Below are 24,151 nucleotides of genomic sequence, written 5' to 3'. Positions count from 1 at the left end.
TTTATTCAAAGCATGATGAGAAACCTTGAAGGGGCCCAGAGCCGCGGCCTTAGGACAGGATCCTGATTTCTGAAGAACATTCTGGCTGCTTTGTGAAGAATGGATGAGGGTGGGGAAAGATGTGGGCAAAGTGGAGGCCAGGATAAGGGAGGTGATACAGTGTAATGAGCATGCATCGTGAATGGTGACAGAGGCGTAGGCCAAGGTGGTAGTGGGGATGGGAAGTGGGGGAGGTAGATACATGTGTGACATCTCTGGAAGGACTTACATCCATGTTTTCTTAAGTCAGCCAATCAGTATGATCAAACTCACAGCCAACTATGGAGAGGCATTTGTGATCTAATGGGAAAAACACTCTACCTGAATTCATGCAACATAATTTTCTCTCTCTAGTTTGGTATTTATTGACTGTGCTACTCAGAGCAAGCCTCTTAACCCTTGGAAGTTCATGTGCATGAAAGGAATAATAATATCCTGTCCAATCTACCTCTTATTTGATTGTGTAATTAGAATAAAATGATGGCTTACATGTTTACTACACTTTATAGTGAATTTGAATTTAGAACTTTGGTAAACTCACAGCAAGCAAGGCAGGTGCTGTTGCCCTCACTTCACAGGTGAGCAAACCAACAAACAGTTACTGAGTATCTACTGTATCAAGACAAGGGCTAGGTTCTGAGACTTTAAAAAACAAATTTGACCAGCCTTGCCCTGCTGTAAGTAAGCTCACAGTCTGGTGAAGAGGACAAACATGAAAATGCTAAATTATGGAATACCGAGAGAAGTACTAAGAAAGTGCATTAAAAACTCAAAGGAAAAAGTAATTTTGTTCTGGAACTGTTGGAAGCTGCCCACTGGAGTCTGCATGTGAGTAGGGTCTTGAGGACGAGTAGAAGTTTTCCAGGTGTGGACGGACATGTTTGTGGAATGTGTGCAGAGGGGTGGAGACCTGGAAGGCAATGGCGTGCCGCATCCATCAGTGTGTTTGGGTCTCCGCTGTTTGGGGGACCGTCGGGAAATGAGGCTGGAGGGTTGAATCAGGGATAGTGAGGCTCTCTCACATGGAGTCCTGTGGTGCATTATGCTAAAGCAGGAAAACTAGTGTTTTAGCTGCATGCTCACGCTTTCCTCAAATGCTCACAGCACTTCCACATATTTGTACCTGTGCTCCTACTCCTTCCTTCCTCACTTTGTTTTCCCCAGCATTAGCTTGAATCGCAGCCTTCCCCCCACACCCACTCCTAGAACTCTTCATTTTAATGGGGACATACAAAGAGAACACCCCAGGATAGTGAGAAATACTTGTGTTCTCAGAATTCCTTCCAGAATTCAAGCAGCCTGGACTGGTTTTTGGCAGCAGCTGTCTCATCCTGCATTTTGAGAAACCTTACAAAGTGATTCGAATTTTGGTACAAAGGGAACTCAGTACCAGGAGTGGGGGGTGAGCAGAGTCTCAGGCAGAGAGTCTCAGTTGGTGGAAATTGTTTAAGAGACCTGCATTCCAGTCCGTAGGCTGGACAGCGTGCTTTCAGGCCTCACCTCTGCCATCTGGAAGATGAGAAGAAATGCTTGTCGAAGTGGAAGAGTGTTCGAGCTAACTAAATCTCATTTCTCTTACAAATGAGGAAATGAACTCCAAAGAGGGGAGATAACTCACTTAAGGTCATGTAGAGAACCAGCAGCATGTTTGGTCCGCCATTTATTCATTCATCTATTCAGTCCATTCAGCAAAGATGTTTCAGTGCCTCCCATGTGCCAGGCACTGTATAGATGCCAGGACTGTAGTGGTAGAGAAAATAGTCGTAATCCCTGCCCTATTGGGAGGATAGGAGATTACACAAATGAGCAAAAGATTAAACAGGATAATCAAAGACAGAGATGATGGAAATAAGGCACTGCCCTAGAGAGCACAAAGGCAGGATGTATCTCTGAAGAGAGAACACTAACTTGGAGACCTGAGGAATGAGGAGCCAGACATTTAAAGAGGGTGGAAGAGCTTCTTATGGGAGAATGGCATGTGCAAAAGCCCCAAGGCAAGAAAGTTTGGACTGTCTTGAAAGGTAAGAGAAAGAGCACTGTGAAGCTGAGGCCGTGGGGGCAGGGCCTGTCACATCCCTGTTGGAAAGGAAAGGCAAGTTCTCGTTCAGAGCAACATTCTATTACTGGTTGAGCATTTGTTTTAAATGAGGTATTCCCAGCATGCATCACTGAGACCATGGATTAGAAGAACAGAAGAAAACAAACAAACAAACAAACAAAAAGATTTAGCTTTTCTGTATCCAACTCTCCACTCAGTTACTGTTCAGCTCCAGAAATCAGCCAAGGGCAGGGGTCAGGAATAAATTCAGGTATCAGACAAGGTGGACTTTGGTTTCTGGTGGTGTCATACGATTTTGAGATCTGGAACTGCTCATCTTCTGTAGCCTTATTTTATCCTTCCTTCTCATCTTTTCACTTCCTCAGTGGGTACACCCTCACTGGAAAATGAATTTCACTGATTTTAGGGCACCTGTGGGCTGTCATCTGCAGATTTTGGTAAAACCTTGCCTAGATTGACGGGTGCCCATCAGGCTCCTCGGTGTGCCTTGCACTGTAGGCTTGCCGCTTGGCTTAGAAAAGCCCATTTATATGCATGATTTTCATAGGAGAAGAATAACAAATAGAAACAAATTTTTTTTTTCTCCCACTCACCCAGAAAACAGAATCGAGATAGCCAAAGGGAGTCTGGCCTCGCCTCATGAATGATTTACCTGGTGTGCCTTGCAGTCATGGCTCATTCATGAACCAGCAGAACTTGCTTTATGATGCGGGGGAGAGAAGGGGGAGTGGATGGGCCAAAGACGGGGGAGGCTCTGATGCTGATCTCTCCCACGACCCCTTCCCTTTGTGTCCTTGCTTTGATTCAGTCTGCTCTGGCTGGTTAGCATGCTCCTTCCCAAAGCCTGCACAGAGGCAGAGCTAACTAAATGGAGTCCCTACCTGGACTCTTCAGCGAACCCCAGCTACCCCCAAATGAGGTTGAGAAGCACTCACCCCAGCCCTGGACTGCAACCTTCTCCTCAGCCCTAGGGCCCAATCCAAGAATAGGCTCTGCCTGACTTTATCCTCGAATCTAACCCTAACCTTGTCCAAATAGAACTCTCGCAGCAGCCCCTCACCCAGCACTCCTGAATGTGCCTCTGTACGTAGCTGACTCTTGGCCTTGAAGGGTCCAGCTGCCATGTTGTGAGCCCTCTGGTACCTACCCAGTTTTTAAAAGAAACCTCTCAAAGTTCCTGCCCTCTCAAGGTTGGGGTCTCTCCTACCTCAGAGTCGTCTGTAGCTGTAAGGCAGTGTTACTACAGCCTTCTCTAGACCAAAGCTGACCAGCGCATAGGAGAGGAAGCCTAGAGGTCAGAACCACCCCACCTCCTTGCCATATTGCTGTCTGCGTGTTGACACTTCAACTGGAGTCTGTGAGCTTTGAGGCCCCACGGGCTCTTGCACAGAAGCCAGCAGGCAGTGGCCTTAAATCAAATTGGGACATAATCAACTGATTCTGACCCTCTCGTGGCTCCTGTCCCCCGCCTTCCCCACAGTCACCACAGAAGAACCAGAAGATGTGGAAAAACCAGAAAGATGTGGTGGGCAGTCACCTGTTTCTGTCATTCCCCAGCTGCACGATCCTTGGTTCCTCGTTTGTACATGGGCTCAAGGGTCATCATTCCTGCCCTACTTACCCTACTGGTATTCACAAGAGAGAACGGAGGTGAGAGATTTGAGAACCCTATGATACACCGTGATTTATTATTATCGCTCCCCAGGCTTTGCCAGCATCTCATCCTACTTGCTATCCAGGAGCAGAAAAGCGTAGAGTAGGAGCTAACACACTACAACGCACAGGCCAAATCTAGCCCATGTCCTGTGTTTGTAAATAAGGTTTTGTACCGTAATAAAATCTCACACTCAACGTGTTTACGTTTTGTCTTTGGCTGCTTCCTGCGCTACCGAAGCTGCCATGGACTAGTTGCAACAGAGATCATGTAGCCCACAAAGCCCAAGATATTTACTACCTGGCCCTTTGCAGAAAAAGTTTGCTGATACCTGGCAGAGAGGGTCAGAGCGATGGCTCTGAAGTGGGAATGCCTGTGTTTGGATTCTGAGTCTCCTACTTCATGGCTGTGTGACCTTGGGCAAGTTGTTTAGCCTCAGTCTTCTCTCTATAAAATGGGATAATAACCACATCCCTAGTCCACACTATCAGATTAGTAGTAAGTGCGTAATTCACATAAAATGCTTAGCACAGTGCCTGGCACATAGTAAGTGCTCGGCGTTGGCTGGAATATCATCCAGGGAATGAAAGCTCTGCTTTGTGTTGCCAGACCTTCAGGGGACAGAAGAGCATAGCTCAAGGCGCAGGCCGTGGAGCAGAACAGACCTGGATTCATATCCCAGCTCTCTCACTTACCACATGAGTGATTTGTGGAAGATCAATTAATCTCCCTGAACTTCAGCCTCCTCATGCATGAAATAGGGGGGAAAAAAAAAATTACTAGGATGCTGTGAGGAGTGAATGATAAAATGCAGGTGAAGTGCCTAGAACAGAATCAGGCACAGAGTAAACACTCAGTAGGTGACATAACTATAACAAGAAGAAGAAGAACGGTATTTTTGCCAAGTAGTGCCAGCCACCCAGAATAGATAGGTAGTGGGAAGCTTCCAGTATGCCGAGGTATGCTGAAGTAGGAGGCTCTACCTATGACCGGTGGTAGCCTCAACACCAGGTTTTGCACATTCGAAGCACATGTAAATTAAGAAGACTTTAAAGTGGAGTTGGTCACACAGCTATCTATTAGGAGGCTCTTCTCTAGGGCAAAAGGCCCCAAGACCAAGTATGTTTTTAGCACTACTAATCTACGATCCTATGATTGTTCTTAGATTAAGTGATGGGTCAAGGAGGAGAGCACACGTATCTATGTGTGTCATTATAGGAAATATCTCTGAAAGATCCTCTTCCCATAACACTAAATCAGCACATAGTAATGCTAAGCAGTTTGCTAGGCAGGGTGAAAATGCCCTCATTTTTAATCCATTTGATATCCTAAGGGTTGAGTTATGTAATGGGATGTAAACCTTTTTGCCTAGGGAGCACTGGCTAAGGAGACTGGGTGTTGTGGGTGGAATATATTAAGGTTGGCTTGGTTCTGCATGCCAGCCTAAGAGCTCAGCTCTCATTCTCTGTTGGCCTAAGATAACAAGGAGTGACAGAGTTCAGTGGGCTGGAGCATGGCAGTGGGGAGGGACTATTATATATCCAGCAGCTCATGGTTGCTAGATGGTCAGCCTAATTTAGAAGACTGTGAGGTAAGTAACATCACCAAGCATTCATATTCATGCTGTACCCAACTCTGTATAGGGTACTTCTCATTGTACCTATCAAGAAAAATGATGAACGAAGGCCTCTACCTTAAAGAGAATTTATACTTCAATTGTGGGTAAAAACATATAAAGTCAGTTGATAATATGAAAGAAAAATAGTGAGTCCAAACCAATGCAAGTAAAGACATGGAAGCAAGATGACATCAGTTGTCAAGAATAGTATCAATTGATTAATAGAGGTAAATGATTTACATTTACACATTCTTTCATTTACTTATGTACCAAAAATATCGTGTAGTCACTGTGTGATACCATCTAGGGACTTAACCTTGGTGTTTAGATGTATATGACATTTATGGAGCTCCTAACATAGTCTTGGACTATGACTTATAAAATAACAGCAAATAGAAATTTAATAGACATCCTTTGGTCTGATATGCCCACCATCCATCTCCCCCTCTCTGCTCACAACACCTTCATTTCCCTTTGACCACCATCTTGGTAAGATAGTTAACTAGTTGATCTGCCTTCCCTTTACCAAAGGGTGATCCAGGCCCTGAGCACAGCCAGTCTTGAACTGTATGGAGCAGTTATCACAAATGGCTAGAGCAGTAGTAACCCTGAAGAGATTGTTCATGAAACCCCAGATTCCAAAACTTCTGCAATTCTATCTTCTCTAAAGCCCAGGGGTTTTTTTTGTTGTTGTTTGTTTGTTTGTTTTGTTTTGTTTTTGTTGTTTTAGCTGTGGGTCCATCATATCCTTCCAGCAAATTTCCTTTTATCTTACATTAGCCTGTGTTGATTTTTGTTCTTGCAATCAAAGAATTTAAACTAATAAAGCATGAGAGAGATAAAAAAAGTTGTAAGAGGCACAAATTTTTATTTAAAAGAAGGATAGAGACCTTTAAATGATAGCTAGGAATGGGGAGGCATAAGAGCTTCATGGAGGAGGTAACATTTAAGCTAAACCTTTAAAGAAGGGAAAAGATTTGGAGAGGAAAAAGGCAAGAGGCAGGAGGGCTTTTGGGGTGGAGCAAGAGCAGGAATGAATGGCCCAGAACCTAAAGCCAGCCTAGAAACACCTGAGGAACAGCAGAATTCATACTAGAGCCCGGTGAAGTCACTGATTATCCATTTGAGATCCCATTACATCTAAGTCAAAAGCTGTACCCTTTCCCATTTTCCACTGAGTCAGAACCACCTTACCCTCCACTGTGTCTCTCCTCCATTGACTTGAACTTTAAGATGTTAGAACTGAAAGGTCTGGTAAGATCAGGTGGTACTGACCTTCTCAGACCAAGGTGTTGCTCTAGAGCTCCACAGGTACCCAAGTCACACACAATCCTTGGAGGAGCATTAAGTTTACTCGGAGAGTTGTAGGATGTTTCTCTTCATGCCCATCGCTGCTGCTTTCCTCCTTTCTCCTAGGCTACATCCACACTGGCCTTCTTTCTGTTTCTGAAGCTCACCAATCTTTTCCTGAGCCTTGATAAGAGCCTTTGTATTTTCGGTACTTTTTCTGCCTAAAACTGTTCCCCTGGCCCTTTGCCTGGCCAGCTCCTTCTCACAGTTCATTTCTCAGCTCCAGTGTTCGTGCCATAGAGAGGGTCTCCCTGACCATCTTATCTAAAGTTGCCCTGCCAGTGGCTCTCACAAATCATGCCATTTTCTTCATAACATTCACTGGGTCCAAAGCGATCTTATTGATTGTATATCATTTCTCCCCACTCTGTAGAATCGAAACTTCATGATAGCAGGGCCTTGTCTTCTTATCCAATGTTGTATCCCCTGGGCACCATCTTGCCGCCTACCCTGTACCACATGCTCAGTAAACATTTATAAGATGGGTGGATAGTGGAAAGACAGAAGAAAGATGGGGAGAAAGAGGAGAATATTCCTGTCTGTAGAACTACACATCTCCAGTGAGTATTAAAGTTTTATTAGAGGTCTTTTACCAAACAAACAAACAAAACAAACAAAAGTCTGAGAAACATTGATTTAGTGTGAACTCCATGCCTCACATGGGGAAACTGCACCCAGGGAGGGAAAGGGGCTTATTCATGGTTCTAGATTTGCTTCTTTGCAGGTACTTTTCCAAAACCATATCAGACACCTGAAGAGTCAGTCTGTTTGTCTTATCCCCTGCCCCTGGTTTCATGTGTCAGCCACAAGATGGGTCTAATTCTAGGAAGAGGGGGCCCAGGCTTTACCTAATTCTTATCCTCATATACAGTGACACATCTCATTGGCTTTCAACGCCTATAATTAACACTCGTGTTTCCTAACAAATGCACCCATCTGAGCAGAGGAGGATGTCTCCTCTTCTGCATCTCCCTTTGTTGCCATGTCCCAACTGGGCTCTAGGGCCAGCATGAAGAGAGGCCCCAAGAGGCTGAGATGAATCCAAAGCCAAAGTAAAACGCAACATTGACATAAGACACAGAGACTTAGCTTCTCCAGGCCTGGCAAGGCCCTTGGCAATGAGGTCCCTACCACCTTCCAACTCTGTGCCACATCCCTACCCTAGTCATTCGGGCATTTCTGGGGTTTCCCTAAGGTCCCCTCCTCTCTCTCGCCTCTTTGGATAAACTGGTTCCTCTCCCTGGATATTGACACAAGGTGCTTAGTACCATACCTGGCCAGTAGTAAGTGCTCAGTAAACACTGGCCATAAAGGTTGTTATGACCATTTTTTTCTATGGTTGAGCCCCTTATTACTCTTTCAAAATATCCTTACCTTCCCTTGATGTAAAACTGTGTGAACTCCTGTGCAAGCTCCTTGAAGGCAGAAGGTATGCCTGTCTTGTATCATCACTGTACCCCAGTTGTCTGGGAATATTAGTTCCTGGTGCTCAATAAATATTTTTGTTGAATTTAGCAAACGGATGATAAGGTTTTGTCTAGTAAATAACAGGGACGCTCTGGAAATGTCTCGGAATCTTAAATAACTGATGTTGTTTAGAGGGCATGGGGACAATTTATATCTATTATGGTAATTCATGGCACATCAGTATTAGATCTTGGATGCAAGACAGTGTAAGGGGATGGAGGGGCATTCTTACTGTCCTCTGAGTGACAAAAATAAAACGCACTTGATATCACAAGGTTAGAGTCAGATGAAGAATGCCATTCCCACCAATAAAGATAGAATTATTCAGGGAGGAGGGTGAATATCTAAAGGTCCCACACCCTGCTACACACACTTTCTGTCTCCCTCCCCCCAAAGGAAACTGTTCTATCATCACATTACCCACTATTTACAATGAGGCTGCCACATTTCCAGGGACTGAAGCCAGGAGCCAAGGAGAAATGTCGGTGTGAGAAGCCTTAAATGAAGTGACAATAAAAAGGAGTTGCTGATAAAGGAGTTCCTGCCCTGGGAGAGAGCTGTCAGGGCAATACCCAGGGCTGGGGGATTTATTGATGCTAAGTGGATGGTGCCATAAGCCAGAGTGATTATCAGAGGTTTGAGTGAACCAAGGATGGACTTGGGCAGCCTGCACTGTGCGTGGGTTTTCCTGCCTTTGCCAGTCCTGCCCTCCTACCTCCCCAGGAGGGAATTCCTGGCCTCATTTTTTACTCGCTCTGATTGTTGGACACATTCTGCTACTGAATCTTCTTGGAGGCAGAGACCTTGGAATCTGACACTCTGGCCAGGTTCCCTGAACACGCTGTGTCTTCTCTCTTTGCCAGGTCTTTGCGATGGCTGTTCTTTCTACCTGAAATATATTTTTTAATATATATATATATATTTTTTAATTTGGATATAGTTGACACACACGTTATTTTTAGGTGTGCAACATAGTGATTCAACTTCTCTGTACGTTCTGCTGTCTCAACACAAATGTAGCTGCCATCTGTCACCCAGCAACACTGCTACGATGCCATTGACTATTCCCTATGCTGTGCCTCCCCCCCCAATGCCCTTCATGTGTGTGCAACAGCACCATGTCCCCTCTCCTGGCTGATTCCTGCTTATCTGTCAGCATCCATGCTGGCACATCCTCTTGGAAGCCTTCTTTGAGGTCCCCAAAAGCTAGAGTTAGGTGTCCCTGCCTAAGGCTTGAACTCATCCCTGCCACAGTGCTCAAACTGAAGTGTTACCACCTACTTAGTTGTCGGGCTCTCCCACGGTCAAGGTAACCATCCTTGAGGTCAGGGCTTATCTCGTACGCCAGTGCATCTCCACTGCCTAACGAGCAGTGGATGTTAGATGTCCAGTGGTGGATGGATGGGCGGAAGGACAGGTTATGTGTATATATGTTCCCAGAGTTGACAGGGAGATGCATCAAGCACATCTCCGAGTTTTGTTTTATTTTAATATCCATAGACCCTCATCCAGTAACACACCTTTATCAAAGGCATGTGTGATATGAGAGGATTTTCTAGAGGCTGAAGCTGACCCAGGTACCAGGATTGTTTTTTACCAAACTTTCTGGGGAGGAAGGGGCAGCACATCACAGAGGTGAAGGGCTCAAGCCCTATGATCACACTGGTGAAGCTCAGATCTCAGGTGGGCCTTGTACCAGCCCTGTGCCTCACTTTCCCCCTTGTAACCTGCCTCATAGGAGGAAGGGAGTCAATGTAAGGGAATGTCCTTGTAAGTGCTCAAATGTCAGCTCCTAATTTTTGCTGTCGGAGACATTTTATGCACCACTGCTGTCTTGAGTGGAGGGTACCACACACAGTCCAGCCTACTCTGATTCAACAACAGAGTGAGTCTGAGAGAGAGCAGTGCCCGGCAGAGTTCTGCTTCTGGCGCCCACTTTTTCTTCCTGCTTTCTGTATATGACCGTGCAGTCCCCACCTCCAGCCCCCTTTCTGATTTGCCTCCTCTCACCTACTCCCTATGATGTAACCAACTCATACAGCAGGTTAGAATTGCTTCTTACATAAAACTCAAGACCCTCGATGCATCTAGGTTTAGTGCTAGGAGTTTGCTACAATCAGATCCAAGAACTGAGAGCCTATACCTGCTTCTGGGCGTTGCTAAAAGTTTGGCCAGCAAATAACTATAGTGTTGTCAATCGGTAAACATGTTTGAGTGAATTAGAATAGAATCTAGGATGTTGGAGCCTGAAGGGATGTTACATACTACAGAGTTCAAACCATCATTTTACAGATGGAAAAACTGAAGCCCAGGGAAAATGTGTGATTTGCTCAAGGTCACATAACTGCTGTGTTATGATAAAACCAAAAAGAATCCTCTGGGTCTTCTGGCATCTAGTGTAGTCCTTTTTTTTTTTTTTTTTTCCCAAGACCACCTTATCTGTTCTGATTGAATATTTACTGTGACAGATTCAAAGAAATGCCCTACAACTACTAAATGTATTTCTCAATATTTAACCAATGACTACATTCTCCATAGGCCTTGGGCTACAGAGTGCCTCTCTTTCAATCTCTCTCTCTCTCTCTCTTTCTTTCTCTGTCTCTGCATGTCTCTCTGCCTATCTCTCTGTCTCTCTGTCTCTCTCTTTCTCTGTGGCCGCTCCTGCATGGTCAAAATGAGGAACTAGCTTGCAGGTCAGATGCCAAGCAATTCTGAGGGTCAAGGTCCACTCACGTAAATCCAGGCCAAGCTACCTCCAAGCCATGTTCTTTTAGGGAGCAGTGGGTAAATGTACCCTCCTAGCCTTAGAGTTAAGGGAAGGTAAATTTGAAAAGGGAAAATAGGGAGCTCATTTGAGAGGGAAAAATTCCTGGCCTCTCGTGTGTCTAAGGATTTGATCATGTACACCAACTCCTATTTCTTACACCTCCATCTCCTCTTTTCCTCCTTTGCTTCTAAATTCTAGCAAGAAACACCAGCCATGAGGGCCCCAAAGGCCCAGCTGAAGGTGTGAAATCGAGTGGATGACATGAGGGAATAGATGTAGAATACAAGATTCATATCCCACAGGATAATATTTCATCACAGCAGAGAGAGAAGAAATCCTAAAAATACCATACAGAGCATATTAAAACATTAGTTTTAACGGGTTTATGTGCTCCATCTATACACCTCACTCAGTAAGATGGATTGTGCTTTTTGACAAATCTATATTTAACATAGAATAATATACAATGAATGCTTCCTGGTGGAGAAATCCGTATTTATAGAAATCTTGATTCTGGCAATTACAATAGATATTTAAAGAGTGCCTATTGTCTGCTGCGAATGGATAGACTGTCTTCATTAGGGTGAAAGAGAAAACAGTCTGAGTGGGAAAGGACAAATAGCTACTTTAGAGGAGCCAGAGGTCCAGGGTGACCCAGTAGTCATCTCTGTTTGGGCCCAGCTCCCCCTCATACCCTAAGTCATGTGGACCCTCTTATCAAACATTTATCATGCATTCATTCAGTAAATACTCATTTCCCCTACCATGTCCCAGGCACTATGCTGGCTTTGGGGCACAAGTGGAACCCCTGTTTTCCGGGATTAACACTGACCCAAGCAGATATAAACAAGCAAAAAGAGGAAGTGATTTCAGATAATAGGAAAGTCTGGGAAATAAGACAGGGTGATGTGACAGAGAGGCAGGTGTGGGGAGGCAGGTGAGGGGAGTCACTACTGAAAAGAGGTGACGAAGGAAGGCCCTTCGAGGGGGTGAGATTTGAGCTGAGATACAACTGCCAAAAAGGAGTGATGCAATGAGCACTGGGTGTTATACACAACTGATGAATTATCAAAATCCACATCTGAAACTAACGATGTACTATGTGTTGGCTAATGGAATTTAAATTTTAAAAAAAAAGGGAAGAAAAAAGGAGTGATCTTCACAAACAGGTAAAGGAAGAAAAAAGGAGTGATCTTCACAAACAGGTAAGGGAAGAGCCTGCAGGCAGTGGAAGGGAGCAGCGGCCACAGAGTCTCAGGGCAGAGTGAGCTCAGAGCCCCAGAGAACAGCTACCAAGGCCCCTGTGGCCAGAGCAGAGAGCAAGTAGAGGGGTGTGAGGTGGGAGGGGTCTGAGGGGCTCTGAGTTATGGTCAGAGGCTTCCTGTTTGCAATGAGAAACCTCAAAACTTTTGAGAGCTTTTGCACAAGGAAAGGAAATCGTGTTTTGTTTGTCTTGTTTTGTTTTTGCTTTTGTTAATTAAAAAGATCCCTCATGCTTCCGGTTGGAGAAGGGATTTCACTGCTGAAAACCATATGCCATAAGCCTAGAGTCCATGAGAACCACCTTCAGATACCAGGAGGGCTGTGGAGTGAATTAAGAGCAGCCATTCCATGAGGTTCTGGTCTCAAAGAGTCATCGGTCAGTAAACTGGGCATCTAGAGAGGTCATGAGTGCCCAGTAACTGCAGGTATGCAAGCAGATGTTAATGCACCAGCCCAGTTTCCTATTGACAGTATTCTGGTTTTCAGTGGGAATCAGACAAATGACTTGTACAGTTCAGTTGCAATCTTTAAGAGATGAACTTTTAAACCCATTAGCTCTAGGGACTGAATGGGAACTGAGACTCAGACAACTGGGTACCGTGGTTAGTTGCATTCTTCAGTGCAGCACAGCCCAGAGGATCTTCAATAACATGTTAAAAGTATTTGCCAACAAAGGATCCTGGGGACGTATGGACTTGACAAAATCTGGGTTAAAGTTGAACAGGATTCCTCACAACCTTTTATGTGACTAGTGTGCAAAATTTACCTCCAAGATGCAGACAAGGTATACACTATTTCCCAAATCTCTTTGGCCAAAGAAGTCTCTTCTTTTTTAAGGAACGTCTGGTGGGACTAATGTTTCATGGGAACACATTTGGGTGATGCTTATATAGGATAATTTGAGACCCCCACATACAAGGTAATGTAGTGTCATGGAAACAGGTGATGTGCTAAAGAGAACAGAGGGTCTAAGAGTACTAGCTTTTTTTCTTCTTAAAAAAAAAACACCAAAAAACTGGTAATACCAAAGTCACAGGGTTGTAATGAGAACTGAATAGTCTAATATATGTGAAAGGACTGCAAAATACCTGAAAATACTGTTACTGTGATGAGAATGATTCATCTCACAGTCCATATGAGCAGGGTAATTTCACACATTGGAGATGGCTTTAGGGTGTGTCACCTACTTCACTGGGGCAAAGACAATGAACCCTCATTCTAAAATGAGTTTAGTAGCTACTGACATGAGGGAATAGATGTAGAAGATAAGATTCTCCCACAGGATAATATTTCATTGCAGCAGAGGGAGAAGAAAACCTAAAAATACCATACAGAGCATCTTATAAATTTTACTGAGGTTTGGCCTGGGGTTTGGCCCTGTGACTTTGGCTTTTTAACATTATATTCTAACCAGCATGTAATAAACCGTAAACCAGGATTGGTAACTGCACGGGGATCTTACAAAATGGCTCCCATGGGGATGTTTACACAGCTAAACTATTACTATGTCTGATACACTGGGAGACCTGAAAAATTAGCTAGCAGGATGTACAAACACAAAGTGAACATTGGCAGAGAAATATACACTGAAAGCTAAGGGTAGACTTAGAAAATCAATACTTATTTTCTAAACATGTATCAGCAGCAAGCTGGCAGACCTTCTTCCTATAACAACTTTTAATGCTTTGCCTTAAAGTGATGAGCAGTGTCATGGAAAGATGACTGGATTGAGGTTAAGATGTCTACCCAATTCAGATATGCCCTAGCTATGCCATCTTAGACATGTTCAGTAACTTTCTGAGCCTTAGTTTCTCCCTTTAAATAAATGACTCATTCATCCCTCTTCCACATTAAGAAGGTCGTTGCACAGATAAAGTAAGAGAACATATGAAAATAGTTTGTGTATATTTATAATTGGTAAGCATGATAACATCTGGCATGGAATTGGTGCCTCCTAAACATTAGGTCAGACGGATGGGTGAGTGGGATGCACAGATAGGTAAAATGGATGGACAGCTGGTAAGTTGGAAGGATGGATGGATAGATTGGGTGGATAGGTGGATTGCCAGATGATAGATGAATGGAAGGATGATGAGTTGGGATGGATGAACTAGTGGATGGATTAGTTTTGGAGCCATCTGCCAGCTTCCTTGCAGCATCTTCTATTAATCCTTCTCTTCTCCTCCTCCAGTCTGTTCCCAGTTCTCCAAAGGAGTCTACGCCATCTTTGGGTTTTATGAACGGAGAACTGTCAACATGCTGACCTCCTTCTGTGGGGCCCTCCACGTCTGCTTCATTACACCGAGCTTTCCCGTTGACACCTCCAATCAGTTTGTCCTTCAGCTGCGCCCTGAGCTGCAGGATGCTCTTATCAGCATCATCGACCATTACAAGTGGCAGAAATTTGTCTACATTTATGATGCCGACCGGGGTAAGCCAAGGGTTAGGGGAGGGAGACTGTTGAGAGATGGAGAGAAAATTGCCAGCAGGAAGGAGAATTATGCCTCCCTGCCTCATTGAAAAGCATGGGGGGAATGATCCAGAAATGCATTATTTCTATGGACTGATTTCTCGGTGGCTAATTTCCCACTCACAGTGTGGAAACACATCCTTTGAGACAGTAATCCCCTTAACACACCATGTCACTCTACAGCTCCCCAAGCTTCCAGACTCAAAGCCTAAGGGCCTCCTTTGAATGGCTCATGGCTCACAGTGTAGTTGTCAGGAGCACAGACTCTAGGGTCAGACAGACCTGGATCTAAATTCTATGTCTTATCCTCTCCAGCTCTTTGTCTTTGGGCAAGTTCTTGTATGCCTCAGTTTGACCATTTATGTTGAGGCTAAGATTTTCTATACCTTCATTCCCTCATCTCTGTAATAAGATAAACCTAATTTCTGCCTCCTAAAGTTGCTGTGAGGATTGAATGAGATGACTAGAAAGTTCCTGTCAGTGCATGGGACATAAGTGCTCAGAGTCCTCCATACATGTTAGCTATCATCATCATCACCATCATCATCGCCACCTCTCCCTACCCTTCTAATTGTGCTACCACTTACATTTTGAATTTTACATCACATTTTCCAAAGTTTCCTTTGCTTTTTTTCTTCTCTGCATCTTTCCTCATGGCTGTTCCTCTTTTCTGGAATGCACTTGCTTTCCCAAATCTACATGTGTGAATCCTCCCTTTGTTTTGCAGCCTGCTCAAACACTCTATTCCTGAAATGGGAACTATCCTCTTTTTTCTAATGCCTGTGGTGATTGTACTGGACTCTCCTACTTTCCCTTGAATACTAAACAGTCATCAGAACTTAGTCATTATTGGTATAAATAAATAAATGGATTATGCAAGGTCTGGAAACTGAGGCAGAGGAGTTTTGCCCTGAGTGAAAGGGAGGTTTTATTTGCAGGAAGGCCTGGTTTTACAGGAGGGCCTAGAAGACTTCAGAGTAGGAGGCTTGTGAGATCAATTTTTGGGGGTAGTGTTAAACAGGCATTATTCAATGAGGAGGAGCCAGCAGAAGAGACCAGAAACCCTCTGCTTTCTTCAATTTTCCCTCCCCTCTCCTTATTTTGAGGATTTCCCTCCTCAAACAGCAGTAATTGTAAGGATTATACCCATAGAAGGGCTTTTTCAGGACAGCTTTACAGCATACTGAAGCTTGAGGCCTCAAAGTGGCAAACCTACTTCCCAGAACCCAGAAAAATGTAACTTTGATTACAGAGAATCACTTCTGTGGTTGGCAGAAACACCCATGCTCTTAAAGGACTCGGTCTATCTCAGAAATCTGAGCTCAGATCTCTGCCATTTGCTGTCTATGTGACCTTGGGCCAATGACTAAATCTCTCTGAGCCTCAATTTTCATATCTGCAAATGATGTGTACCTCATAGGATTAAATAAATTGAAAACAAGAAAGCTAGTAGAATAGTGCCAGACACATAGTAAACTTTCAGTCAATGTGAGGTGTAAGGACACCAAATAGCTTGCATTGAAAAAGAAACAAAGATAAGAAGGCATACTTCTCCAAAGGAGACAGACACATGAAAAATGTTCCACATCACTTGGCATCAGAGAAAAAATGTTCCACATCACTTGGCATCAGGGAAATACAAATCAAAACCACAAGGACATACCACCTTACACCAGTTAGAATGGCAAAAATTAACAAGACAGGGAACAAAAATGTTGGTGAGGATGTGGAGAAAGGGGAACCCTCCTACACTGTTGGTGGGAATGCAAGTGGTGCAGCCACTCTGGAAAACAGTGTGAAGGTTCCTCAAAAAGTTGAAAATAGAGCTACCCTACGACCCAGCAATTGCACTACTGGGTATTTACCTCAAAGATACAGACGTAGTGAAAAGAAGGAGCACCTGCACCCCAGTGTTCATAGCAGCAATGTCCACAATAATCAAACTGGAAGGAGCCAAGATGCCCTTCAGCAGATGAATGGCTAAAAAAGATGTGGCTCATATATACAATGGAATATGACTCAGCCATCAGAAAAGATGAATACCTACCATTTACATCGACATGGAGGGAACTGGAGGGTATTATGCTAAGTGAAATAAGTCAATCAGAGAAAGACAATTATTATATGGTTTCACTTATATGTGGAATATAAGTAATAGCACAGAGGATCATAGGGGAAGGGAAAGAAAACTGAATGGGAAGAAATCAGAGAGACAAACCATGAGAGACTCTTGACTCCGGGAAACAAACTGAGGGTTGCGGAAAGGGAGGTAGGTGGGGGGATGGGGTAACCAGGTGACAGGCATTAAGAAGGGCATGTGATATGATGAGCACTGGGTGTTATGCGTGACTAATTAATCATGAAACACTACATCAAAAACTGATGATGTACTATATGTTGGCTAATTGAATTTAAATAAATTTTTTTAAAAAAGAAAAAAAGGCATAACAGCATCAATCTAGAGATGATTCTTGAGGCCAGGCATCATACTGGTCACTGTGGGAGGGATTAGCAGGGTTACAAGGAAACAAATGATATATGTACAAAAGATTGATTAATAATGCAAGAGTGAAACAACCATCTGAAGTAGGCAGAAAAATGACCTCCATCTTCTCCCCCAAAGATGTCTCTGTTCTGAGAATTTTTGGAACCTGGAAGTGTGTTATTTTCAATGGCAAGAGGGATTAAGGTTACAGTTGGAATGTACATTGCTAATCCCTTGACCTTAAACAGATCATCTTGGATTCTTTACTTGGGCCCAATGTAATCACAGGGGTTCTTAAATGTGGAAGCTGGAGGCAGAAGAGTCAATGTTTAAAAGGTGACACGTGAAAGACTTGACCAGTCACTGTTGGTTTTGAAGTCGGAAGGGGCCATAAACTGAGGAATGCAAGCAGCCTCGAGAAGTTGGAAAAGCAAGAAAATCTTCTCCTCTAGAACCTCCAGAGAGCAACACAGCCCCCACTGACACATTGATTTTAGCTCAAGGAGATTCATTTCAAACTGACCTGTGGCAATATAAGATGATACAAATGTGTTATTTTAGACCAATGAGTTTGTGGTGATTTGTTACAGCAGCAGCAGGAAACTGAGACACCATTTATGTCTCAAAGATGAAACAAAGCTCCACTGAGTAATGGGCTCCTCTATCATTTAACTATAAATTAGAAGAGAATAATTTAATTCAATACACACTGATTGGATACCTACTATGTAAGAGGCAAAGTATCAGGTACTGAACATCCATGAATTTGAGAGTTATTAGGTGCCTATTTAGATGTCAGGTTGGCACATTTAATAAGCAGCTACTAAATGCCCAATACTATTTATAAAACCCTTGCCATGTATCAGACATTCTTATTTAATCCTCATGATGATACCATGAGGTAGGCATTATTAACACCACCATTTTACCATTAAAGAAACTAAAGTTTGAAGAAGCTAAGTAGTCTTTACAGGGTCACTTAACCAATATATTGTAGCATCAGGATTTGAGCCTTTGGTTATATTTTTAATCACTAACACTACTGCCGGCTAAGTTCTAGAAACAGAAGCCCAAAAGAGACCTGCTGTCTGCCTTCAGTGAGCTCTGACTTGCACAGTGGGAGAAAGCTGAGCTGAACGTGGTAGAGGAACCGGTGGGGGGAGACAAGGGAGGTGGGTGCCGAGTGGAGGCGGGTTGGTACCTGTGTATCCTGATTGCCACTTCTCCGTCTTACCCAATTTCAAGGTCTGTCCGTCCTGCAGAAAGTCCTGGACACAGCTGCCGAGAAGAACTGGCAGGTGACAGCAGTCAACATTTTAACCACCACAGAGGAGGGATACCGGATGCTCTTTCAGGACCTGGAAAAGAAAAAGGAGCGGCTAGTGGTTGTGGACTGTGAATCAGAACGCCTCAATGCCATCTTGGGCCAGGTAGTGCATGCAGCAAAGGCTCAGAATGGGTGAGGGCAGGGGTTCAAGAGGAAGCCAGATGGCCTTTTGCCCTTGGTGTTACAAAGAGAGCTCTTGACTAGATGAGAAGGTGACTTCTTCCCCACCTTCTGTAATTTATACATTTTAATTCTGAATTTTTCTAAAATAGCACAAACAATGGGAGACTGGACCTAGGGGTTCAAATGGTTCTCAGATCAGTTGACCAAAAACTTACCTCCAGGGTTTCCCTTTATGGTGAAAAAGCAGATTGCATTGCATTTTAGAGTTTGTGAAGCACTATCGCATGGGGAACACAGGCTATGGAGCCAGATTCCTGGGTTCAGCTCTGAGTTCTGTTACTCAGTGGTCTAGCCATTGGCATCTCATCCATCCGGCCCACTGCCCTGTTTTAAGAGTGCAAGGAAGCAGCAAGCACCTCTCTACTGTTTCCTTAAATACACTCGTGTATGAGAAATCCACTGATTGTACATTCTGTGAAAGGGCACTGTAACCTCAACAGTTTTTAGCCAGAGGTCTCTAAGCCATGGTTCTTCCTATTCTCAGAGTGAGAGCGCGTACCCACTTCACAAGTAGCAGGCCTTTGTGTTGATCTCTTATCTTTTTGACAAACTTAACACTTGTGTATCCAGGTGAACTAGCAAGAAAGTAGATTTGGCAATCATCCTTTAACAGTGCTATATAACTACAGATGGTAGCTTTAGGGACAGAGCTTGTTGATGGCCTTTCAAGACCCTGGGACCCCCATCTGGAATCTCGCCACCAGCTCAGCAACTACTCAGAGGCCTCAGCAACAGAACAGGGGAGATTTTGAAAATCAGGGATTGTTTAAGGCTTTAAGTATGCGTTCTACTCCACAAGGTATGGTTCTGGCCTTCCCTCTTGGAAAGAGAAACCAGAAAAAATTGTTTCCATGAGATGGGCATTCTCTGGGCTGGACTCAAGGGATTTGAATGCTAGTTAAATGAGGCAGTATAGGGTAATGGTTAAGCACAGAGACCCTGAAGCCAGACTGGCTGCGAGTTAAACCCCAGCTCTAGTCTTTACTACCTCCGTAACCTACGGCCAGGTTTTTAATCTTTCTTGTCTCAGATTCCTGATCTGTGAAATGGGCATAATAATAATTAGAGCTTTCTTCAGGGGGCTCCTGTGAGAGTTAAAACAATCTATTCATGTAAAGCACTTAGAACAGAGCCTGCCCCACAGAAAGTGATATATGTAAGCCTTTGCCTAGTTTAACTATTTCTAGCACCGCCTAGTACTACCTTCTTGAGTCACTTCCCTCTTTGGTCATAAGTGTTCTCATCTGTAAAATAGCAATGATGGCCCCTGTTCTACAGAGCTGAGAAAAAGATTGGATGAGATAGCAGTTGGAAAAAGTACTGAATGATAAATTAGGTATTCTTAATAGACTGATGACTTGTCCTTTGTTGTTCTGTAGTAGACAGTAACCGGTGCTACCATTTTCTGTGCTCTTGCCATATACCAGACACCATGCCAAGTCCTTCCCATGCATCACGCCACCTCATCTTCACATCTACTCTATAAAGCCACTTCTATCATTTCCCCTAATTTATAAATGAAGAAACAAGGGACTATACTTGCCTGGGATTTCACAGCTAGCATGTAAGAAAAGCAAGAAGTTAAACCCATCTTAGTCTGACTGCAGGGCCCAACCTTCCTAAAAAGGTAACTTTTCAGCCTCTGCGGTCTCTAGCCACTTCCTCTGTCAAAAGACAAACTTACGTTTTGTAAGGAAGTGACTTGTTTGTATGGGCATCTTAGATGTAGTATATTAACTCTTTTAACTATTGGATTCTTCTCTTTTGAAAAGCAAGACCAAAGAGATGAATGGATCTTAGAGATCACTTGATTTACCACGTGCATTCACATTTTACAGATGGGATAACTGATGGTCACATTGGTTGACTTGCCCTGGGTTCAGACAACTAGTTGGTAACAGTGATGAGTCTCGAATTTACATCTAATGGCTTATAGCCTGACATCTTGACATCATTCTAAACAATAGAACACTTGAATTGGGATCTTTTCCGTCTAATACAAATGTCCTGCCTAACCTAAGGTGGGAGATAGGGATTCTCAGTTCCAGGTAGGGAATTGCCTGTCTCTGTCTCCAGCCCCTCAACTAGAATGCCAGCATTATGAGGGCAAGGATTTTTGCTTTATTTTCTTCTTTGTGGTATTCACAGTGCCTTAAACAGTGTTTGGTTCCTTGTAGGTATTCAATAAATAATTTTGAGTGCCTGGAAAGAATAGGGAATCAATGAAAGCTCTTGAAAAGATCCCAAATGTGAGATAGCTCTGAATATTTACAGGTTGGATAAGAGCTGGATTGGCTGGATAAGAGCCATTAAGTGGGAGAGAAGGGCATGTAGGGAGGCCCAGAGGGCATGTGAGGGCTGGCGTTCATAGGTTGGCTTAGCAGGGCAGGTGGAGGATGCTATGTGTCTACTGGGAGACGTGACTGTCGCATGATTGAGAATATCCTTGGAAACAAGTCTAAGGAGTTTAGGGTTTATTCCATAGACAGTGGAGAGTCAGTAAAGGTTTGTGAGCAAGGAATAGGGTTATTAGAAGATAATGCTTTGTCAATATATTAGACACCAAATTATATAGTATAATCATTAAGTTCAGAATGAGTTAAAGATAAGAGAGACCAGGATTAGGCCATCCATCACATCACCCTGCTTTACTGTCTTCATAGTGCTTCTCACTTGCTGAAATCTTGTTCATTTATCTGTTTATATATTTACCATCTGCCTCCCTACAAAACATCAGTTCAGCTTAGGGGGGGCACGAGGACCTTGCCTCATATGGCCACAGGTTGTCCCGAGCACATAGTATAGTGCTCGGCATATTGTCCCTGTTCAATAAATACCTGTTGGTTGCATTAATTAACCAGAGAAGGTTTTACAGAGTAGTTGGGATTCCGGCTCAGCCATAAAGGTTGTAAATAATCAGAGAGAATGGAAAAGGACATTCCAGACACAAGGATTATGAATTAAGGCAGCCCAGTGGAAATGAGCTTTGAGGAATAGGGTGAGCAAGGCTATGGGCTCCACATGAAATCGTACAGTACCTTTATAACACCTCTCTCAGTTGTAACCCTGGGGCATTCACCTCTTCATCTGTTTAGTGTGGGTCTTGTCCCAGTAAAGTGGGACCTCCAGGGAAGCAAGGACCATTCATGTCTCACTTCCCACTGTATCCACAGCATAGTGCTCAGTACAGAATAAGCACTTAATAAATGTTTGTGAAAAGAAGATAGGAAAGGTGGGAAGAGAGGGCAATGTGTGGGTAGGTGAAAAAAATGGGTGGGAAGGTTGGCATTATGTTGAACCGTATGAAATTGCTAATTTTTATTAACCCAAAGTCATCAATTTCATCTGTTTCTTATGTTTCGATCTGTAATTTCATCTTGCAGAGACTATTCTTATCCATTGCCTAAATGTGGTAGGTTTTGAAAGATCTCTTATTTGCTGTTTTATGTTTATTAGAAGCTGAATAGGTTTTTGGTAAAGGTATCTTATTATTGAAAGGGCAGCAAACCGTTTGACAAGAAGATGGAAAAGTAATGAAGAATTATTAATAAAACTATCATCCCAATAGTATTTGAGCTCCATGGCCTGGAATTTCACAATCTAACCACTGTTTCAGAGCATTCGTTGAGTGTGCTTGCATTTAATTATTCCCTACATTAAAAAAAAATATGTGAGCCGCTATGCACATATATCCAATTAAGTAGATGTCTGAATGTGAATTTTAATAACCTTGAAAATTTATTCAGTTAGACAAGAAGCCCAAGTGCTTCTCATATGTTCTATGCCTTCTTGTAAGAGTGGAGGAGAGGCACTGAGCAGAATGTACTAACCCCAATTTCATGATTAAAAAATAAAGAAATAGATCAAGTTAGCTTGCAGGCTGAGCTAGGGCTAAACAAAGGCCTATGCTCTTAGCTGTTCCTTGGGTGGTATGTCTGGCTACCTGAGCAAACCTCTGGATAATTCATTCCACAAATATTTTTCCTGCCCACAATGATTATAAAAGTCTGCACATTGAGGATGGAGGGGTTTGGGGGGATCCTGGCTCTTAATGATTAACCATAATTTGGTATTACATACAAAGACTCAACAACAGTCGGGTTCCTGTCTTGGCACTGCCGCAGGATCTAGGCAAATCATTTCTCCTCTCCAGGCCTGAACTTCCCATCTGTACAGTGGAAGGTTGGACCATCTGATCCTGACATTCCCTTCCAACTTCCAGGTTGAATGGTCAGTTAATTCCTGGGTATCCAACTAGTTTAGGGAAGAAGGCACAATATTCAGGGAAAGAAGGAACCGGATCTGAATATGGTTCATGCAAGGAGTTGAAGGTCAAGAACCTACCTATATGACTATCCACCCACACCCATCCATCCATCCAAGCAGCAGATATTGTCATTTCAGTGGCAGGGAATTCAACACAGCATAAGATTCACACCAGGAAAGAATCTCCACCCAGGGAAAGGCTTTATGGAAGAAGCAGTGAAATGAGCATTTCATCTGAATTTGGGAGGTTAGGATAACACTCCTCTACCCCTAGTATCAGATAAAACTGATTTCAAGTCCTGCATCTGCCACTTAATAGGTGGGTAACCTTAGGGAGCTTATTTAATCTCTCCATGCCTCAATTCCTCATCTGTAAAATGAGGGTATCCATAATGCCACCATTGCTGAATGGCTGTAATATTGTAATTTGAGTACTTAGGATAGGACGGGCCACACTGTAAGCACTCGGTGTTAGTTGCTATTATTATTGCTGTTGTAGCTTTAATTGCAAATCTGATTGATGAAACCCTTCCCGTTGTGTTTTGTAGATCATAAAGCTGGAGAAGAACGGCATCGGCTACCACTACATCCTTGCAAATCTGGTGAGTGCAATGCACTGCTGGTGTTCAGCTTATGCGTCTTTGCACATGGGCCCTACCTTGCTTCTGCAGCCCCCAGCTGATGGGAACTGCCTGGTGGGAGGGGCCATTGAGAGCTGCAATACTAAGCTTGCCTTTTCCCCTCCACATCCCCAATTGTCAAACCACAGCACCCTGTTGGTAAACCTTTCATCTTCCTTAAAAGAGAGGGTCATCACACTCACTGATATGAGGAATTCTTAATCTCAGGAAGCAAACTGAGGGTTGCTGGAGTGGTTGGGAGTGGGAGGGGTGGGGTGGCTGGGTGATAGACGTTGGGGAGGGTATGTGCTATGGTGAGCGCTGTGAATTGTGTAAGATTGTTGAATCACAGACCTGTACCTCTGAAACAAATAATACATTATATGTTAAAAAAAAAGAAGAAGAAGAAGAAGATAGCAGGAGGGGAAGAATGAAGGGGGGGAAGTCAGAGGGGGAGACGAACCATGAGAGACGATGGACTCTGAAAAACAAACTGAGGGTTCTAGAGGGGAGGGGGTGGGGGGATGGGCTAGCCTGGTGATGGGTATTAAGGAGGGCACGTTCTGCGTGGAGCACTGGGTGT

At 43.6% G+C, this 24,151-nt stretch overlaps 1 protein-coding gene across 4 annotated transcripts in view; it reads left to right on the top strand.

Moving 5' to 3' along the window:
* Window positions 1-24,151, top strand: part of GRIA1 (glutamate ionotropic receptor AMPA type subunit 1) — a 301,403-nt gene that overhangs the window by 138,092 nt on the left and 139,160 nt on the right. For all 4 annotated transcript variants that reach the window (XM_035727550.1, XM_035727549.1, XM_035727551.1 and 1 more), the window contains exons 3-5: window positions 14,409-14,648; window positions 18,418-18,602; window positions 23,497-23,550. In XM_035727550.1, the coding sequence (XP_035583443.1) occupies window positions 14,409-14,648; window positions 18,418-18,602; window positions 23,497-23,550 (479 nt within the window). The remainder of the gene's footprint in view (window positions 1-14,408; window positions 14,649-18,417; window positions 18,603-23,496; window positions 23,551-24,151) is intronic.

Source organism: Zalophus californianus, chromosome 5 (assembly GCF_009762305.2).
Source record: "Zalophus californianus isolate mZalCal1 chromosome 5, mZalCal1.pri.v2, whole genome shotgun sequence".
Lineage (NCBI taxonomy): Eukaryota > Metazoa > Chordata > Mammalia > Carnivora > Otariidae > Zalophus > Zalophus californianus.
This window is presented reverse-complemented; position numbering and strand designations above follow the sequence as displayed.